This window comes from Muntiacus reevesi, chromosome 1 (assembly GCF_963930625.1).
Source record: "Muntiacus reevesi chromosome 1, mMunRee1.1, whole genome shotgun sequence".
Lineage (NCBI taxonomy): Eukaryota > Metazoa > Chordata > Mammalia > Artiodactyla > Cervidae > Muntiacus > Muntiacus reevesi.
The window spans coordinates 193660904-193679386 of NC_089249.1; the positions used below are offsets into that span (position 1 = coordinate 193660904).

The window sequence follows — 18483 nt, forward strand, 5'->3', positions numbered from 1 at the left end:
CTGCTGTTTAAGATGGATTTGTGGGCAAAATTACTGTCACTTGTCAGGATTAAGTGCTGACAATCTCCTTGATAACTTAATCAAACAAGAATCTATATAAAGGAATGAAGTAGCATGACCCAATTGGAACAAGAGCTCCATCTCAAACATGGACAACAAATCATTTGGAGTCTGAATTTAGAGAGCTAAACACATGTCTCCAGAATTCAGCCTCAGGAACCCCTCCCACTCTGTGAGGAGATCAAAGGTTGATGATGTAAACAGAAAAAACACATGGCAGACCCTGCTACTGCAAGAGGAGATCCCAAGAGTCTGGTCATAGATGAGGGATTTCAATCACGCCCTAAATCCTTCTTCGGAGGGTGGTGTCTGAGCCAGCTACTAGAACCTCTTGTTCTCAAACGATTTAACATGTGTCCCAACTGTAACCGCTGCTAACTTTAACTAGGATCAGAGTAGGGAAGTGATCAATTAAAGACTAGCTTCAAGTACCCAATGGTTCAAGAATTATCATGCATCTTGGTTGATTCCCCATTAGGACAAAATAACAGATACCCATTCTTCAACAGGCTCTCAAGGGCACACACCACCCATGGGAGTTTCTGAGGAAATTCTAACCAGTGTGGTCATAAAACTTTTGGGGATCTGAGCTTGTTCCACCACCTGTGACTAACCAATGTCAGCCTTTTATCATATGAGGCAGTCCTGTCTCATGGTAAAGCTCACACTTTAGATCCCCAATTACTTCTTCTATCCCCTCCCAAGCTCCTGAGGTGGGATTCAGTGGTACATCTGTATTTCACAGAACCTTAAGCCCACCCCGATTTTTACAAAGGAGCCACAAGTCTGGGGAAAAAACTGGCCTGATCTCAGTAATGAATGCAGCTTTAACCCTGCACAATGCTAGAGCACTTGAGAACCTTGTGTGTCTGAAAGTGAGGTCTCCACCAAGACCTCGTGAGCAACCGAGATGTGCAGGCGAGGGGAGAGGCTGAAGCTGTGTGATTAACTGATCAAGAACAGAGGTCCAGATGACTTCTAGGCCTATCAGTGGTTTACTGTCACCAGAACCACATAAACACACCTTCCACATAGAGAAGCAGCAGAAAGAGGAGTTTGAAGAGCATTTTTGCTAAGTCAAGGTCATTGTGATCATTAGTGAAAGTCATTCTGTTCCTACATGCTCTCCACGCCCTGATCCCTCTTCCTAGAACAAATGGGGACTCTGATTCAGGTGGAAGTGACAAACACGGAGGTGACCAGGCTTTACTTTATCATCTCTTCCTTCTTCTTCCATGTGTGTTCCTGGTCTTACTCTTCCTGGTTCTTCTGCAGGGAGCAGCCCAGCAACTCTGTCAAGCAAGATAATACACTCTAAGGATGACTTTCAGAGACTCCTCCCCTGGAAGCAGTTTTCAAAAGGGCTTCCTTGCTCCCCCCGACCACCAAAAGCTAATCCTTATCTCAATACTCCTGAAAAGTACATATTACTTTAACATTTAACATTCAATACAACCTTTAGATCTACTTCTGATAACTGCCAGTTGCCCCCCACCCCAATTCACTCTTTGCAAGAGAATTTGACCTGAATCACAAGGTTTAATTATCTGGTTGCAAACTCAGCATCCTTAAGCTACCTAAGATCACTCTGGCAACTCGCTAGTTCTTCCTTTTAAAACATTTCAGAAAAGTAATTTCAGTAGTCAAGATTACAAATTACACAGAACAAAAAGGTATAAACTCTTACCGTTCTCTGGATGTAACTCGACGTCTCTTTTCCTCCTATGTGAAGAGAAGGGACGAGAAGAATATTTATTTCAAAAGAAGATCAAAACCAAAGCACGAGTCAAAGCGTGAAGTAAATACATTTGATATGGTTAAATACAGGCTTCCCAGGTGGCGCTAGTAGTGAAGAACTTGCCTGCCAATGCAGGACACAAGAGATACAGGTTCGATCCCTGGGTCAGGAAAATCTCCTGCAGGAGGTCATGGCAACCTACTCCAGTATTCTTGCCTGGAGAATCCCATGGACAGAGAAGCCTGGAGGGCTACGGTCCAGAGAGTCACAAAGAGTCGGACACAACTGAAGCAACTTAGCATGCATGCATGCACTGTTATAAACAGGGGTTGGGGGTAATCTGAGTTTGGGAAAGATGTGGGCAACTGTCACTCTGGTGTTGATGTCCCACCAGCCTCAAAACAAAGGAGAGGCCCAGGCGTTGACCCAGCACACGTCTGCACAACTAGAGGTTGTCTAGTGATGCTATGTGAAGTCAAAGATCCACCTCATGTCAGGGATTTGTTAATGTTAGCAAAAGAATCAAGCCAGTACTTTGGGATTCCCATCAGGAAGTGCTGATGACAACCTACACTGGCTACCAGCTCTCCTCCAATGAACAGACAGGATACTGCTTTCCTAGGTTCACAAGATTTGCCATTTCTAGGATATCTGTATGTATGTATTTAAACAGGATAAAAATATTGTGGTGATGAAGCAGATATCTTGTTTGAGGTGGAGATTACAAGAATTCACACACACATACATCTGACTATGCATGCAGAGTGAACAAAGTTTGTAGATTATACCAATGTCCATTCCTTGGCTTTACTGGTGTATTACAGTTGAGATGTTACCATTGGAGAAAGCTGGTTAAATTACACAGAGTCCCTCCATAATATATTATATGGAATTAGTCTATGTGTGTGTGTATTATATACAAAATTCTGACTCCAGATTGCTTTCAGACTTGAGCTACAACATCAACACTTCCCTGCATCTGCAGCCTACTGGCTTGTCCTGCATATTTTGGACCTGCCAGTCTGACATTGTGTGAATCAGCTGCTTAAAATCAATCTTATATATACAGATATCACTGACTCTATTTCTCTGGAGAACCCTAATACAGATTATATACTAATATAATACAGTACTATGTATAGACATACAATCCGAAACAATGTATTAGAAACTGATAAATGCTCGCCTCTAGAAGGACAGACAGGAAGGAGGGACGGGAGAAGGATGGACAGAAGGGTGGGAGTACCACCCCTTTGTACCCAATAGCTGTTTGTACTGTTTTACCAAATATAGGTAATACTTGTTTTAAAAAAAAAAAAAACATAGTAAGGTCGCAAAACTTTAAATTGGGGGACTTCCCTGGTGGTCCAGCAGTAAAGAATCTGCCTTTTAATGCAGGGTTCAAACCTTGGTCGGGGAACTAAGATCCCACACACCGTGGAGCAACTAAGCCCGCGGGCCACAACTAAGACCCAATGCAGCCAAATAAACACAAAAATAAATATTTTTTTTAAAAAGATACTTTAAACTGGCTAAAGTATAAGGTTACCTCCGTATTACTACTTATTTGCCCAATACCATCTGATATCACTGGTTTGGTGCACTAGGACTCTAGCATGCTGGAATAAACCCTGTTCCTACAGGGGTTCAACCTCGAAGTCCCCAAGGCCTCACACACACCACCAGTGAAACAGCTTCCTACTTGGGAAAGAATGCCCTGGTTAATTTCTTTAAAAGCGAAAAGAAAAGGCTATGTAAGCCCTCCAAGACGTCAGAAGAGGGGAAAATAACAACTCAAACTGGTACATGTGCTTTTGTTTTTTTAAAAGACTTATCAATATTGTAAGAGCCAGCTTTCCCATGACATGTTCTCCTGGGAGGCAAGGGACTTGGCCACATGGCTTAGACAAGACGTTTCCCCTTGTCTCGGTTTCCCACTGTGAGTGGGTACTCTGACTAAACCTAACTGCTGCTGCTGCTGCTAAGTCTACAGACGCCTGAATAAGGGTCATGAACGATCGCATATAATTTCCAAGAATAAGACAGGAGAATGAGCATGTCTTATCAAGTCTATCTCAGTGATACCGGGCTCAGTGCTTCTTACTTAGGGCAGTTTTGCCCCTCTGAGACATCTGGGAAAGACTGAAAGTGATTTTGGTTGTCACAACTGGGAGACAGAAGGAATGCTACCAGCATCTAGTGAGTAGGGGTGGGGACCTTGCTAAACACTCTACGGTGTACAGGACTGACCCCTACAGCAAAGGTTTATTTGCCCCCAAAAGTCAAGGCCTCGGTTGAGACACCCAGCCTTAGAACAAACCATGGATAGTCATCTTTAGCAGGTAACAAGGCATTTACTACCCACCCAAAAGCCTACAGACTTCCCGAATTACACAGCTAATCCTGTGGCAGAACTGAAATAGACAGCATGTGGCCAGCTGATATTACCTAGATTTGCCCTTAAGCCACATGGGACAGCACCAGAGACATTGTCTTTACCCGAGGCCTTTGGCAAATCATCAGTTTTCCAACCTAAAAAGTCTAAGCAGCATTATTACAATGCACATAATAACATAACAATTCTACTCTTATAGAAAAATTAGATGTGGGAAAGGAGCGTATCTGATGTCAGAAGCAAATGCTTTACACACATCACATCTGCTGGTTTATCTAATCTTGACAGGTGGACAGGAAGGAAACTAGACAGGAGAGAATAGACTAAAGTTATGGGCATGCTAAGCCCTCGGGTCTAATCATGATACACTTTGTACTGCCCTGGGTCCAGGGATATGTTCTAACACCTTCTCAGTCACTTCTGGTTCATAGACAGACCAAGCATAAATTCACAATTACAGAAAATGTACCAAAATAATGCAGAGTTAAGAAACTTAAACGCAAGCCCTACCTGGTCTTTTTCTTCATCAACAGAATCATCTGACTTCACTTTTTCAGGTTCTTCCTCGGGTTTTCGTTTGGCAGGGCTGTCACACAGAGTAAAGCCAACTGTTAGCTCAGCCCAACCCTAGACCTCCAGTAGGCAAGAAGCAACTTACTGATACATTCCTCCCTCTGCTTGGGAAGATTCGGGGCATGGACTCCCCCTTCCCTCCAAGAAGCCCTCATTGTCAGAATGTTAAAGTTTAATGTTTCTTCAAATGACAGGTTTAGAATACCACCATTTTGCAAACCTTATGAAATCATGGATCTAGATTTTGATCAACAGCTGCTAACATCACCAAAGAGACGTGACATGCCTCTGATGGACAGCCCCAGTTGATCAATGAAGTTTCAGAAAATAAAGCTGGAATCTGAACAAGCCTCTAGACCTAGCTACCAGTTCATAGAAAACCAGAGACAAATGAACACATTAACCACCATTAATGATGAGGTCTCAGCCAGATCCAGAAGCTAAATCAAGACCTAGTTTCTTTAAATAGATGGCAAGAAAATAAGGACTCTTAAAAGGACTAAGGAAGAAATCAACCAAACTCTGTTAACACAAGCAGAAGTGTGAGCACTGCTGTATCCCTGGGAGTCAGGAGCTATTACACTTTGTGAGGCGTGAAATTACAGTTCTGTTTTGTCTTCTTAGAAAGATTGTTTGCTAAATGTTAGCAACTATAGCAAAATATGAATTAAAACTTGTCAGAGGAAGACCCTGTCATCTAGAATACAGTATTTATGGATAAGATGACATGTCTGACTTGTTTCAAACTAACCTAATTGGGGGGATGTGGTATGTATGGAGTTGTAATTCGTTTGGAATAATTCAGTTGGAGCACATGGGGCTGCAGATGAAATGATCACCAGGAGCTGTTAACTGCTGTCACTGGGCCACATACACAGGGGTTCATTTTACTACTCTTGGTGATTTTGTGTATAGATATTTGAAGCTTCCTAGAAAGACTGAGGGCAGGAGTAGAAGGGGGCGAGAGAATGAGATGGTTGGAGGGCATCACCAACTCGATTGTCATGAGTTTGAACAAACTCTGGGCGATAGTGAAGAACAGGGAAGCCTGCTGTGTAGCACTCCATGGGGTCACAAAGAGGCAGACAGGACTTAGCAACTGAATAACAACATTAACAGTAAAAACAGATGAGGTCATCAGAAATGCTGTTCATGAGTATATAATAACAAAACACCAAAGTGAAAACCCAGGCAATGTGGAAGTCAGAATTACTAAATTATATCCTACTAATTCTACACGTGTTTTACCAAAAACAGTTGGACCCTAAAAGAGGGGCTTGTCTATTCATTATATACTGACCCCCGTGTGAAATGAGATGTGATGGTGGTCTGCCTGGTAGCCTGCCTTGTAATCCTGGGGCTAGACGAGACTTCAGCTGTTTAAAGAAAAAGAAACAATAAAAATCATTAAGAAATAAAAAAGTTAACAGAAAAGGTACAGTTCTTCAGAATTACCAGGCTGCTACAGAGACCAGCTTCTGAGGATTAAGAATCCTCCTCTTCTTATTCTCAGCAACCACCATCTTGATTAGAGTCACCAAATTAGCACCTGCCAGTTTACTGAACCATTTTAACACAATCTCTTATATGACGGGCCCAACCCTGACACACACAAGGAAACAGAAAACAGAACCTCTGCTTACGTCTTCAGAAGGTGAAGTGGTCAAGAGCTTGACCTGAGCTCAAGTTCCATGCTTTTATTCTTTTAAAAATTTCAGAAGAGTGACTCTGACTACAAACGGGGAAGGAGTCTAAGAATAAATGTTTAGCTTAAACAGGCATATAACTTAGAAGTTCTAAGTATCAATAGATCCTGTTATTTTATACCTCAAATTCAACCACGTTTGGAGATCTAATGCTCTCAAACTTGGTCAAAGACAAAAATTTCTAGTCTACATCTAAGCTAGTTAGAAGTATACACAAGGGGGAATTCCCTGGCGGTCCAGTGGCTAAGACGGGGCACTTTCACTGCCATGGGCCCAGGTATGATCCCTGATCAGGGAACTAAGATCCCACAAGCCAGAGTAGTGCAGCCAAAAATATATACACAAATGGATACACAAGAAGTAAGTGTTGCCCAGGGGAAGGGTGGGATGAACCTATGGCGCTGAGTCTAACTGTCCTCCCCTTTGGTGATACCACACTCCAAGGTCAAACGAGTCGAATGCTCTTACACTTTGCTTCTCCATCAGACTTGCTTCTCCTGGGCATGTAAAGTCTGGAGACAGGTTTGGAGGGCTTGCCTTTCTCTGCCATTACCACTCTGCAATTCTCACCGCTTGTCTGGCTCCCGTTCTCTAGACATCCATTCGCTTCCCGACTGAAAGCATGACCTCCGTTCTCCAAGGACAAATCTTTATTTAAAAGGGATTTGACTTTAGCCAGGTAGCCCTCCTACAGCAGGAAAGGATAATTTGAGTAGCAGTGAATGTAAACAAGTGGCAATGAGAGAATAATAAGGCAGCACATGTGCTCCCTTTACATTACTACCAGGTGACATGGGGAGTTGGGATTATTCAGCCTCCCTGGTCACAGACCAGTTACTCGGGAGGCCAAGTCTTCTGGACGCCAGGACCCCGAAGACTTACCTCAGATAATTCTTCTTTATGTAATTTAGTTTCCAAATCACATAACTGATTCTTTATTTCTGTCTGCAGAAATTCGTGCAAGAGATTCAGTTTCTCCTTCACACATTCCTAAGGGAAGGATATATGTTTAGAAGTCCCCATACTCCAAAACTATGAACTAATGGACTAAGGCACAGTTACATTGCCTAGCCACATAACAATGACTGAATGGCAGGCAACGCTGAGTCGGCTAAAAAGATAACTAGACAGTCACAAGACATGTTTGTGATATTTTCATTAAGATCATATTACTTTTTTTTTTTTAAGAGGGACTTTCCTAGTGGTCCAGGGGCTACAACTCCACACTCCCAAAGCAGGGGACCCAGGTTCGATCCCTAGCAAGGGAACTAGATTTCATGTGCAACAACTAAGATCTGGTGCAGCCAAATAAATATTTTTTTAAAAAAAAGATTATATCACACCATCTACAGGGTGGTGAAAAATGGGACGATTAGGAAGTGAAACAAGACACATAATGGTATATTAGAACAAAACCGATTCTGAAAAAAACAGTGTGACCAGGGCAAGTTATAATCTAGACTTGACGATAGGGAACCTAGATTGGGAAACTTGATGAGTTACCAAAAGCTAACTGATAACAGCCTATTAATATAGCACATTAGACAAAAGCATCCAAGTTATCCTCATGACTTGAAGGAAAAGAGAGCCAATTCCACTTGTTTTCTTTTTATGAGTTACACAGTCTATCAGATAGTCACATCTGATAATAGATTTTGCTAAGGTGGAGATGACCTTACCTTTTCTGTCAAACTATCTCTTTCCAAATCTTTGAGCCTGGGGAAAGAAAAAAGGGAAGAAAGAAAACACTTGTTAAGCAACACTGTTCATCTATAATACCACAGTTTAAAGAACTTTGGAAATAACTTCAACACGGATATTAGAAAATACAACGGTTTTCTTCCCCCCTCCCCCAATGTGTAGAATCCCCCCACTGCAGTGCCTACATACACATTAAGAAGTCATCTGCAATCTAAATGAGGTTCCCCTTTTGGGGGGTGTTTTTCTGAGAGTGAAAGGGATGATAGAGGCACTCTATAACAATGTTATTTTAAAGACACTGGCGGTCCAGTGGTTAAGAGTCTGCACTCCCAATGCAGGGGGCACAGGTTTGATCCCTGGTTGGGGAACTAAGATCCCGCACATTGAACAGTGCAGTCAAAACTTAAGATTTAAAAAAAAAAAGACACTGGGAAAGGGGAAGCATAGTTGGGGTCCTTCCCAAGTTAAGTGAACAACAGGTGGTCTTCCTCCAGTTGGACCTGACCAAGAGTCCATAGAAGGACATATAGGGGTTAGAAAGAGGGGACCAGGGCAACAGGAGGCTGCAGGAACAGTCAGCTAACATCCCCAAAGGCCAGGATGGGGAGAGCGGGAGTGGCAGCACCCTGATGAGTAGGAAATGGAGTCGGGCTCACCTGGGGCAGCACAGAGTGCCCCACACACAAGCGAGAGACAGGAAGTCAGAGAAGCTGGCTGGCGCCTCACCCAAGAGCTCATCCTTGTGAACACCTGTGCCTAGTCATTCAGGTGTGCAGAACTGGCATGAGTTTCGCTGGAAAAATCATGGTCTGACATGATTACTGAAGATGACTGTCTTGCCTCTTTTGGGGGGAAGGGCGCAAAGAGAATAAGGGAACAAGAAGCAAGACACAGAGGAAATGGACAGCCTGTTGTTCCTGGCTCGGGCAGTGTTCCTGCGGGCAGCGGGGTGAGAACAGGTCCAACCAGCTAAGCCAGCATCTGTCAGCAGAGGGGGGTTGCCATGGGCAGGGAAGGACTGAGCCGCCACCATGCGTGGGTCCTCCCTTTGGGCACCCAGGCAAGGTACTCAGTTATCACCAACCTAAAGGGCAGGAATAGAGCTCTCCCAGACGGACCTTCCCAGAGGGAGGGCAGATGTAAGCAGCACAGACAGGAATGTGAGTGACAGGCTCTGCTGGACTAGACACAGACAGTGGCTACTCCGAGTGGGTGGGGGTCCTGCTTCCAGCTGCAAACATCATCTGTGGGTGCCTCCTCTACACCAGACCCTGTTTCCGGCAACGAGCTGAGTGCTGAGATACAGCTACTGCCAGGCAGGGGCCTCCTGACTGGCGCTGGATGGTCAGCAGAGGTCTGGCTATAGAAAGACTGAGCAGGGGCTTCCTGGTGGACCAGTGGTTAAGACAATCACGCTTCCACTGCAGGGGGCGTGGATTTGATCCCTGGTCAGGGAACTGAGAACCCACACTGCCATGGAGCACAGCCAGAAAAAAAAAGACAGCAGCGACCGACAGAGTAGTTAATATACTGTGTATCACATGCATTGTGTAATTTGGACTCAAGATTCAGAGTCAGGCTTTCCAGAGGCATGTGGAGTCCCTTCCAGGCAAAAGTCATTCTACCCCCAAAGCAACTCAGGTCCTGGGAGAGCCTTAGTTGAGGACGACTGCAGAACAGGTTACTCAGAGCCAGAGGCACACACACTGCCAGAGCACCACAGCTACACACCTTCTTCAGTCACTGTGCTCACAAAACCCTGGCAGGACGCAGCTCCTACCTCGACCGGGTCACCTCGGGTGTCAAGGACAACGCTCAGGTGGAAGCCCATCAACGGGCCCTTTGCCCAACACTGACAACGCCTACATCTGGGCAGGAGACAGATCTGGGGGTCGGAATTTTTTTTAATCTTTCATATTGAAGTGGGATATTTAGCTTGGCAGGGAGAAACAGACGTTGGGGGTATCTCAAAAGTCTCACCCTGTGAAGACTAGATTTAACCTGCTCAGCCCTGGAGGGGGAGGCTGGAGCCCAGGGCAGGCACCGAGGAGCCAGAGGTGGGGCAGGAGGAAGGCCGGTCAGTGTGCCTCCCCTGACGCCCAGGCTTTCACCGGAGTGTTTATCCCCATCCCAGTAAAACTGGTGACACTACCTCCCATCTAGGTTCACAGCCAGGAGGATGAGAAGCAACTATGAAGAACCAAGTAGTCATAGAGGATGGCAACGTTATATATATATAAAACCTTAGCTCCCTTCTGGTCCAAGATCCCATGATTCATTCCTAGCTGCTTCCATCAGAGCAGTTCTCGAAAGGCAAAAGACATACGTCAACAACTGTGAAGGCCAACAGAGTTTCAGTCTGAGGCTTCTGAAGAAGAAGGGTATAAATGGCATCAGGAAGGAGGGGCACAGGGAAGCTGATAGCTCAGTGGGAACTGGGCAGAGCAGCTGCCATAGCAGGGGCAAGAAACCCACACAAGTCGGGCCAGGGGAAGAAAGGTCAATCCTGAGAGGAGCTGGCTGCCTGTCTCAAGGAGGTCAGCAATGTCAGCCTGAAAAATCACAGATTTTCTCCATAGTTAACAAACCATTGGAAGAGTCATGGGGGAGATAGAACCCAAGAATCAGTCATATTTTAGTTGGGGAAAAACAAAGTCAAGGTGCCCGAAATATACAATATGTATTAGTTAAAAAGAGATAAGGTGTTAAATCACTCTAACATCCTCAATTGGGCTTCCCTGGTGGCTGGATGGTAGAGAATCTCCCTGCCAATGCAGGAGACCAGGGTTCAATCCCTGGTCAGGAAGATCCTCTTAGGAGGGAATGACTAGCCACTCTAGTATTGTTGCCTGGAAAATCCGATGGACAGAGGAGCCTGGAGGGCTACAGTGCATGGGATCGCAGAGTCAGACATGACTGAGCGGCTAACTCTTGACATCCTCAATCAGAAACGCTGATCGGTAATATGGTTTCACAGCAGGAGCTGAGAACATCCTGGAGAAGTTACAAAGCTCTGTTAATTGTACCTTCTGTAACTGGCTGCATGGTGGGTGGTACAGGGTGGCCGGAGACAGTATTTGTGGAGGGAAGGATAACGGACCCTCTCCCCCAATTCCCCAGAACCTGTGAATATGTTACTTTACGTGGCAAAAGGGACTTTGCAGATGTGATTAAGGGTACAGCCCTTGAGATGGAGAGGGTATTTTGGATGACTCACGTGGGCCCCATCAAATTATTTAAATCCTAGGAGCAGAGAAAGTTCCCAGCTGCATTTCAAGTAATGTGACTACAGAATGGTCAAAAAGATGTGACATGAGAACTGACTTTGAAGGCTTAAAAGGTGGAGGAAGGGGGCCACGAGTCAACAGATGCTGTCGCCTCTGGCGCTGGGAACAGCTCTCACCCTACAGCCAGCAAAAGAAGAGGGACCTCAGTTCGACAACCACAAGGAACTGAATTCTGCTGACAACCTGAGAGAGTAAGAAATGGGTTCTTCCCTAGAGCCTCCAGGAAGGAAGATAGCCTGCTGATGCTTTGATTTTAATCCTGAGACCCACACCACATTTCTGACCTACAGAATCAGAGGATAACAAATGTGTTTTATTTAAGCTACTAAGACTGCAGTAGTTTGTTATGACAGCAGTTAAAAACTAATACAACACCAGAAATTCAGAACTTTTTGGTAGGGAGGAAGGGAGCAGACCATGAATTTTAGGAGTGAAAGACATTTCAGTGAATCTACATGGCTATTTAACAGCCAGAAATTAGAACTGGCTCTCCAAAGAGGCATCTCTGGCTGGTACTGTTCAACTGCCGAAAGCAGAAATCCTAAGACTGGAAGAAAATAAGGGTCCGAGAATTGAAAAGAAATATGGGGGAGATCAGGGAAGAAGCTCCCAGATAGTAAACAGCATCACAAAAGTCAAGAATACAAAAAATTAAAAAAAAAAAAAAATAATACAAAGAATTAAGGATAGGAAACTGAGGAATGGATGGACACCTGGCACAAAAGCTAAGCTAAGGTGGCAGCAAAAAGAACAGGTCCAGATGATTATACAAGAAGCCAGGCAAATAGGAAGGTTGGCATGATAAGCAGGCATGGGCTGCTCTATTAGTTATCAGGTTTGCAAGTTGGTAATTGATTAATAAGGTATGTCCCCCACCCCACCCCCACCACCAGTAACGGAAGTAAAACACACAGCTGCCACGGGATAAGTAGGGAAGCAGGCTTCTGTGCGGGTGCTGCTCTGCCCCATTTACCTCTTCCAGCTGTCTTCACAGTCCTGGTGTGGCGGGCAACCTCTGTCTCATTTTATAGATAAAGCACCAGGTTAGACTACTTGGTCAAATAGCTGGCAGGGTGGGCTTTGAACCCCAGGAGTCTGCACGTCTAGAATCCTACTTCGGGGGAGAACTAGAAAAGTCAGTTATGCCTTCCGTACCTACTCAGGAGTCACAGACTAGTTAAGAACTTGAAGACCCAGTCTAATCTAATCAGAGTGGTTAGCAGATAGGAAAGCTGTCATAATTACAAAGGCTGAGTCACATTTGAGTGAGGAGGTATCTAGTATTAGTATGTCAATTCAGGCTTCACTGAAGGTGAAAGTCTAGCAAGCAAGAATCTGAGTCTACTGGATTCTAAGCTGCAGATGCAACCAATGAGGCAAATATGCTTGGACGACAAGTGATCATCAACTCCAGACTACAGAGGCAGCATGAGGGGTACATGGACAGAATTTAATCTCTTCTCATCGCAGGGAAAAGGGGACTGTCTTTCTGAGCAGTCTTGGGAATGAATGGACAGTAGCCACCATGGGGAAGGGGTTAGGTAGAGCCCAGCCTCACAATGGTGGCTCTGCATGGTCTCAGGCCCTAAGAACCTAAAAGATAACCTGAATGGCTTGTAAGGAAAGGAAGGGCACAGGATGAATCAGGCAAGTGGACGGCAGTCCTGGACTTCAAGTTATCACATGGTGTATGGGGCAGGAAAACCTCCGGCTCCAACTTATATCCTAAGAGGATAAGTTTCCACTTAGAGAAAACAGACCTAAGTGGCAACAGAAAGATAAGTGGGAAGACTACTGCATTTTCTATACAAAAGATGATGGCTTGGAGAGTAAGAAAAATCAAGTGGAAAAATGTGGCTTGTCCTGAAAGGCCTGATTTTTAGAAGACTTAGGACACGTGTGTGCTAAGTCGCTTCAGTCGTGTCCGACTCTTTATGATCCCATGGACTGTAGCCCGCCAGGCTTCTCTGTCCATGGGATTCTCCAGGCAGGAACAATGGAGTGGGTTGCCATTTCCTTCTCCAGGGGATCATCCCAATCCAGGGATTGAGTCCACGTCTCTTATGTTTCCTGCATTAGCAGGCAGATTCTTTACCACGAGCACCACCTGGGAAGCCCTAAACTTACTTTTACACTTAGTTACACTTTAAAAACTCAAACACTGGACTTGCCTGGTGGCACAGTGGATAAGAATCTGCCTGCCAATGCAGGGACATAGGCTCCATCCTTGGTCTGGGAAGATTCTACATGCCGCAGGGCAACTAAGCCCGTGCGCCACCACCACTAAACCTGTGCTGTAGAGCCTGAGTGCTGCAACTACTGAAGCCCACACACCTAGAGCTGGTGCTTCGAAAGAAAAGCCACAATGAGAAGCCTGCGCATTGCAACAAAGAGTTGCCCCTGCTTGCTGCAACTGGGGAAAGCCCACGCAAAGCAACAAAGATCCAGTGCAGCCATAAGTAAATTTACGAATACCTAAATATTAAGAACACTTTCTAGCATCATTATATAGCTAATGTAACGGTATGAGTCTCAAAAGAAGCTGCCATATAAACACAAGTTAGCATAAGTGACAAGAATTCCTCAGTGAGGACTAGGCCTAAATTTTGTTCCTATTCTACTAGATTTAGTATAATCCATAATATGAGGTACCTAGTTTGCATGAATCAAAAAATTATATCTTCATTTACAAGGTGGCATAAGGGAACATTTTAAAGGGAGTACTGAATGCCAAGTTTACGTCTGTATTTTAGAAGCTAAAATTCAAAACTTAAGAAAAGTCTACTGAGAGGGTCACACAAGGTAACAATGTCAGAGGTCTGAGGAAGAAACCTAAGTCTATACCGGACTTCCCTGGTGGTCCAGGGGTTAAGATTCCATGTTCCCAAAGCAGGGGGGCATGGGTTCGATCCCTGGTCAGGGATGGATCCCACATGCTGTGAGGTGTAGTCAAAAAATAACCCAAAATGAAAAGAAAAAAAAAAACTAAAACCAGACTCTATACCTAACAGTACACAGTTCTAGTTCAAGGTAATATGGAACCCAGGGTGAATGATGGATTGATGGACTGTAACACTCACCTAAGAACATTCAAATTCAGCTAAACAAAACACTTGCTCTGGCCCAATAAAAGCCCTCACAGAAGGGAAAGGTTTTGCCAAGAAGCAGATCTTAGCAGAAATCTTTGCTTCCTTACAGTTAATTCCTGAGGCAACCACTCTTGAGACCAGTTGAGGATTAAGTGAGATCATGTAAAGTGTTCTATACAATTAGCAGAACTGAAAAAAAGCAAGTTAGATTAGTCAAGAATGCTAACATGGGGGCCTTTATGTGCCAGGCATATTCTCATTTAATCCAATACCAGTTTAAAGCCCATGTTAACTGTCCAAGTCCACAGATGCGACTTGTTTATGAAACCTGCCCAAGGTCATAGATGTCTCAGTGGAGGCAGCACTCTCACCGTCAAGGTAAAGAAGGCTGGGCCCAATATCCCTGTGCTGGGTCTAAAATGAGGCAAGGCACTTTCATAAATCCATTTCCACTTCAAGTCATGTTTTATCTTGGGGGAGATGTATAGGGATTCTTTAGCAAGGCACATCACCCTCTGACTGTGGCTAAGAAGTGGTGTGACATCTGGGAGGAAGATCCAAATACCTCCTATCACCTACTCTCCACCCCTCAAAAGCCCAAATCAGAACTTGTCTGGCACCACTACAGGAAACAAGCAAAGGGAAATAGGGAAATGGCAAAATCAGGTTCACAAATCTGGTTGGAAGCATTCAGGGCTGGTTTCCATGACTATTGTTGCAAGTGAGGTCTGCGAGTTTCCAAGAATGAAACATGCCCTTCACCAGCAAGAAGCCTAGGGTGCACAATGGTCTTGCCTGAAGATCCATGTATACAGATCAGCTGTAGCTGAGTCCCCAATATTAGCTGCTGCCCCCCTCACTCCCCTCCCCACACATGAACATACATACGCACACATACACAAGGAAACCAGCCAGTACTCCCTAGCAAGGCTTCCTTGATGCCCGCGGCTCAGATTTACTAGAAGAAACCACTCAGTTTTCACGCTGCCCAGCCCTAGCCCTCACTGAAGGATAAGGGGTCCTTCCAGAATGCGACTACCCTAGCCGTATGAGCTGATGGAGGGAGCCCCCCAAGGAAGACAGGGCTCGCAAACCTGAGCCGGCCGCGCCTGGGCCCCGACCGGCGGCGGCATCTGTCTCTGGAGGCTGCCATCGGGATGCTTGGCGTGGGACGCCGAGAGAATCCCCCCAAATACCCCCAGGGACCAGGCCAGCCCAACCCCCTCGAGTGGACCGGGCACCGGAAGTGGAGGCCGAAGTGCCCGGGCCGAGGGGTATCCCGAGGCGGCAGGCTGCCCACTTCCTGCACGACCAGGCTGGCGGCAGGAGCTGGGCCCGAGGCTGCTCCGGGAAGGGGCTCTCCAAGGAAAACCCAAAGCTTGCTCTACCCTGAGGTCAGAAGAGACCCCAAGCTTCTAGTCACCAGGGAACTGGGGTGGGGGGGGGCATTGGCCCATTTTGGCGCCAAACGGCCAGGGGCGCGCGCGACCGGAAGTGCCACCCTGCCCGCGCCAACCGCAGCAGCGCGCCGCGCCATCCCACGCATGCGCGCCCGTCTGTCAGCGGCGGCCACGGGCTACCCCGAGGGGAAATGACCCCCACCCCCACCGCCGTGCCACCCACCCAGGTTCCCGGTTCCCCGCGGCACCTACCGCCTGCGGACATCGTCAGGCAGTGAGAAGGCCCGGGAGGCCAGCGCAGGCACCCGCGCCGGGGCGGTACGGGCAGGCATCTTGGAAGGTGCAGCAGAGGCGGCAGCAGCACAGGCAACCCTGGCTTTTCGCGCGGAAACCGACGGGGAGGGGCCGCGAGCGGAGGCGGCGCGTACCATCCCGGCCCAGGCGTGGGGGAAGTCGGGCCGTACCACACGGAGAGAGGCTGTACCATGAGGGGGCGGAGGCAGTGGAACTGGCTGTGCACAGGGGGTCGCGCATGCGCGACGGAGGAGAGCACCCCTGCGCGGAGCAGTGGGTTTGTCCAAGCTCCTCCATTTGCTGCGAGCCTTGCCTGAGACATTCATTCATTCATTCATTCTTTACCCGCTTGCTGGGGTTAGAACGAGGAACATCCCCAGGGCATTCCACCCTGTGGGCTCTAAAGTTCAAGTACTCATTTCCAATCCCACCTACACTATATTTGCTCACTATAACGACCGTGGGCAGGTCACTTGGACCCAGCCTCAGTTTCCTTATCGGTGAAAAGGAGCTAACAGAACTTACTCCAGAAAGTGTTGAGGATGCAGGAAGGATCTCACAGCGTAGGGAGACCTGGGCCACTTCCACAGCCTATGTGCTTAAAGAAGCATCAAAACTCGGGCAAGGATAGTCTCTTCTACACATGGTGCTGAGAAACCATGTTATCTACTTGCCAAAGATACTCAGAATGTGAATATCTACCTGCGAAAGGATGAAATTGGACCCTTACCTTACACTACATATAAAAGTTAACTCAAAAGATGGATTAAAGACCTAAACCTAGACCTAAAACTGTGGCACTTCTAAAAGAAAGTGTGTTTGGTGGGGGAGGGGGCAGCTTCACAACATTGGGCTTGGTAATAATATCTTGAAAATTACACCAAAACCATAGGTCACAAAAACTAAGATAGACAAATGGAACTGTGTTAAAGTGAACTCATGAAAATTAAAGTGAACTCATGAACAGCAAAGGAATCAAAGTGAAAAAGCAACCAATAGAATGAGAGAAAAATGTAGGCAACCCGTGTATCTGATAAGGGCTTAATATCTAGAATATATAAAGAATTCCTACAACTCGAAGACAATTAGAAAATAGGGGACTTGAATAGAAAGTTCCATAAAGTAGATACAGATGGACAAAAAGCATATGAAAAGAGGTTCAATATGACCAATCAGGGAAATGCAAATGAAAACCACAATGAGATCACCTCACATGCTTTAGGATGGCCAGTATCAAAACAAAAAATATTGGTGAGAACATGGAAATTAGAACCCCCTTGCACTGTCAGTGGGGATTTAGAATACTGCAGCTGCTAAAGAAAAGTGTGAGGCTCCTGAAAAAAAAAAAAAAAACTAAAAATAGAATTATATGAACAGCACTCCCATTTCTAGATAAATATTCAAAAGAATAGGAAATACGATCTCAGAGTTATTTGCACACCCATCTTCTTAGTGGCAATATTCACAATAGCCGAGAGGTGGAGGCAACCCAAAGGACAGGACAGATGAATGGATAAAGAAAAAGTGGCATATACATTATGGATGTATTAAATGGATTATTCAGCCTTAAAAAAAAAGCAGTCCTGCCCTTTTGCAACAGCCTGGGTGAAACTTGAGGTCATTATGCTAAGTGAAATAAACTAGTCACAAAAAGACACACTGTGTGATTCCACTTAGAGGTATCTGACTTGGTCACCTCATAAAGAAAGAACAATGGTGGTTGCCAGGGGCTGGGAGGAAGAGGAAGAGGAAAGTTGTTCAATAGGAATAGAGTTTCAGTTTCACAAGATGAAAGTTTGAGATCTGCTGCAGAACAATGTGCATACTGTTAGTAATGTACTATATACTTAAAAACGATTAAGATGATAAATGCTATGTTTTTTTATCCCAATAAAGAAATAAATCATCAATAGGATAGGACTACATTTTTTTTTAAAGTACTTTATCTGCCACAATGTAAGCATCAGAATGGAGTTCCAGGTTACAGTATACATTTACATTTTTGTATTATGCAATTTACAAGTGAACGTGTTTGTAAACATGCACATTAACTAAGTTCCCCCAGCAACTGGTGGAGAGCTTCCAGAAGTGGACCTCAGACCCTCTGGTCGCCATGGGTTACCCACTGCAGGGCAGGATCCAGGAGAACTGAAATATTAGGAATAAAACTAATAGCTATTAATTGAATATTTAATCAGCACTTACATACTTACTGTACCGGGATCTTTAGGAGTTATTTA

The 18483-nt window shown here is 45.4% G+C and overlaps 1 protein-coding gene across 2 annotated transcripts in view; it reads right to left on the reverse strand.

Moving 5' to 3' along the window:
* DNMT1 (DNA methyltransferase 1) overlaps positions 1–16354 on the reverse strand; it is a 42891-nt gene extending 26537 nt beyond the window's left edge. Inside the window, exons 1-8 of one of the 2 annotated variants that reach the window (XM_065917738.1) lie at positions 16202–16354; positions 8152–8188; positions 7355–7462; positions 6941–7160; positions 6067–6142; positions 4704–4779; positions 1748–1782; positions 1271–1352 (exon numbers count right to left, since the gene is read on the reverse strand). In XM_065917738.1, the coding sequence (XP_065773810.1) occupies positions 1271–1352; positions 1748–1782; positions 4704–4779; positions 6067–6142; positions 6941–7160; positions 7355–7462; positions 8152–8188; positions 16202–16281 (714 nt within the window). In that variant the 5' untranslated portion in view covers positions 16282–16354. Of the gene's footprint in view, positions 1–1270; positions 1353–1747; positions 1783–4703; positions 4780–6066; positions 6143–6940; positions 7161–7354; positions 7463–8151; positions 8189–15643; positions 15757–16201 lie in introns of those variants that run through there. The other variant, XM_065917739.1, reaches the window with a different exon arrangement.
* Between the last annotated feature and the right edge of the window lie 2129 nt (positions 16355–18483).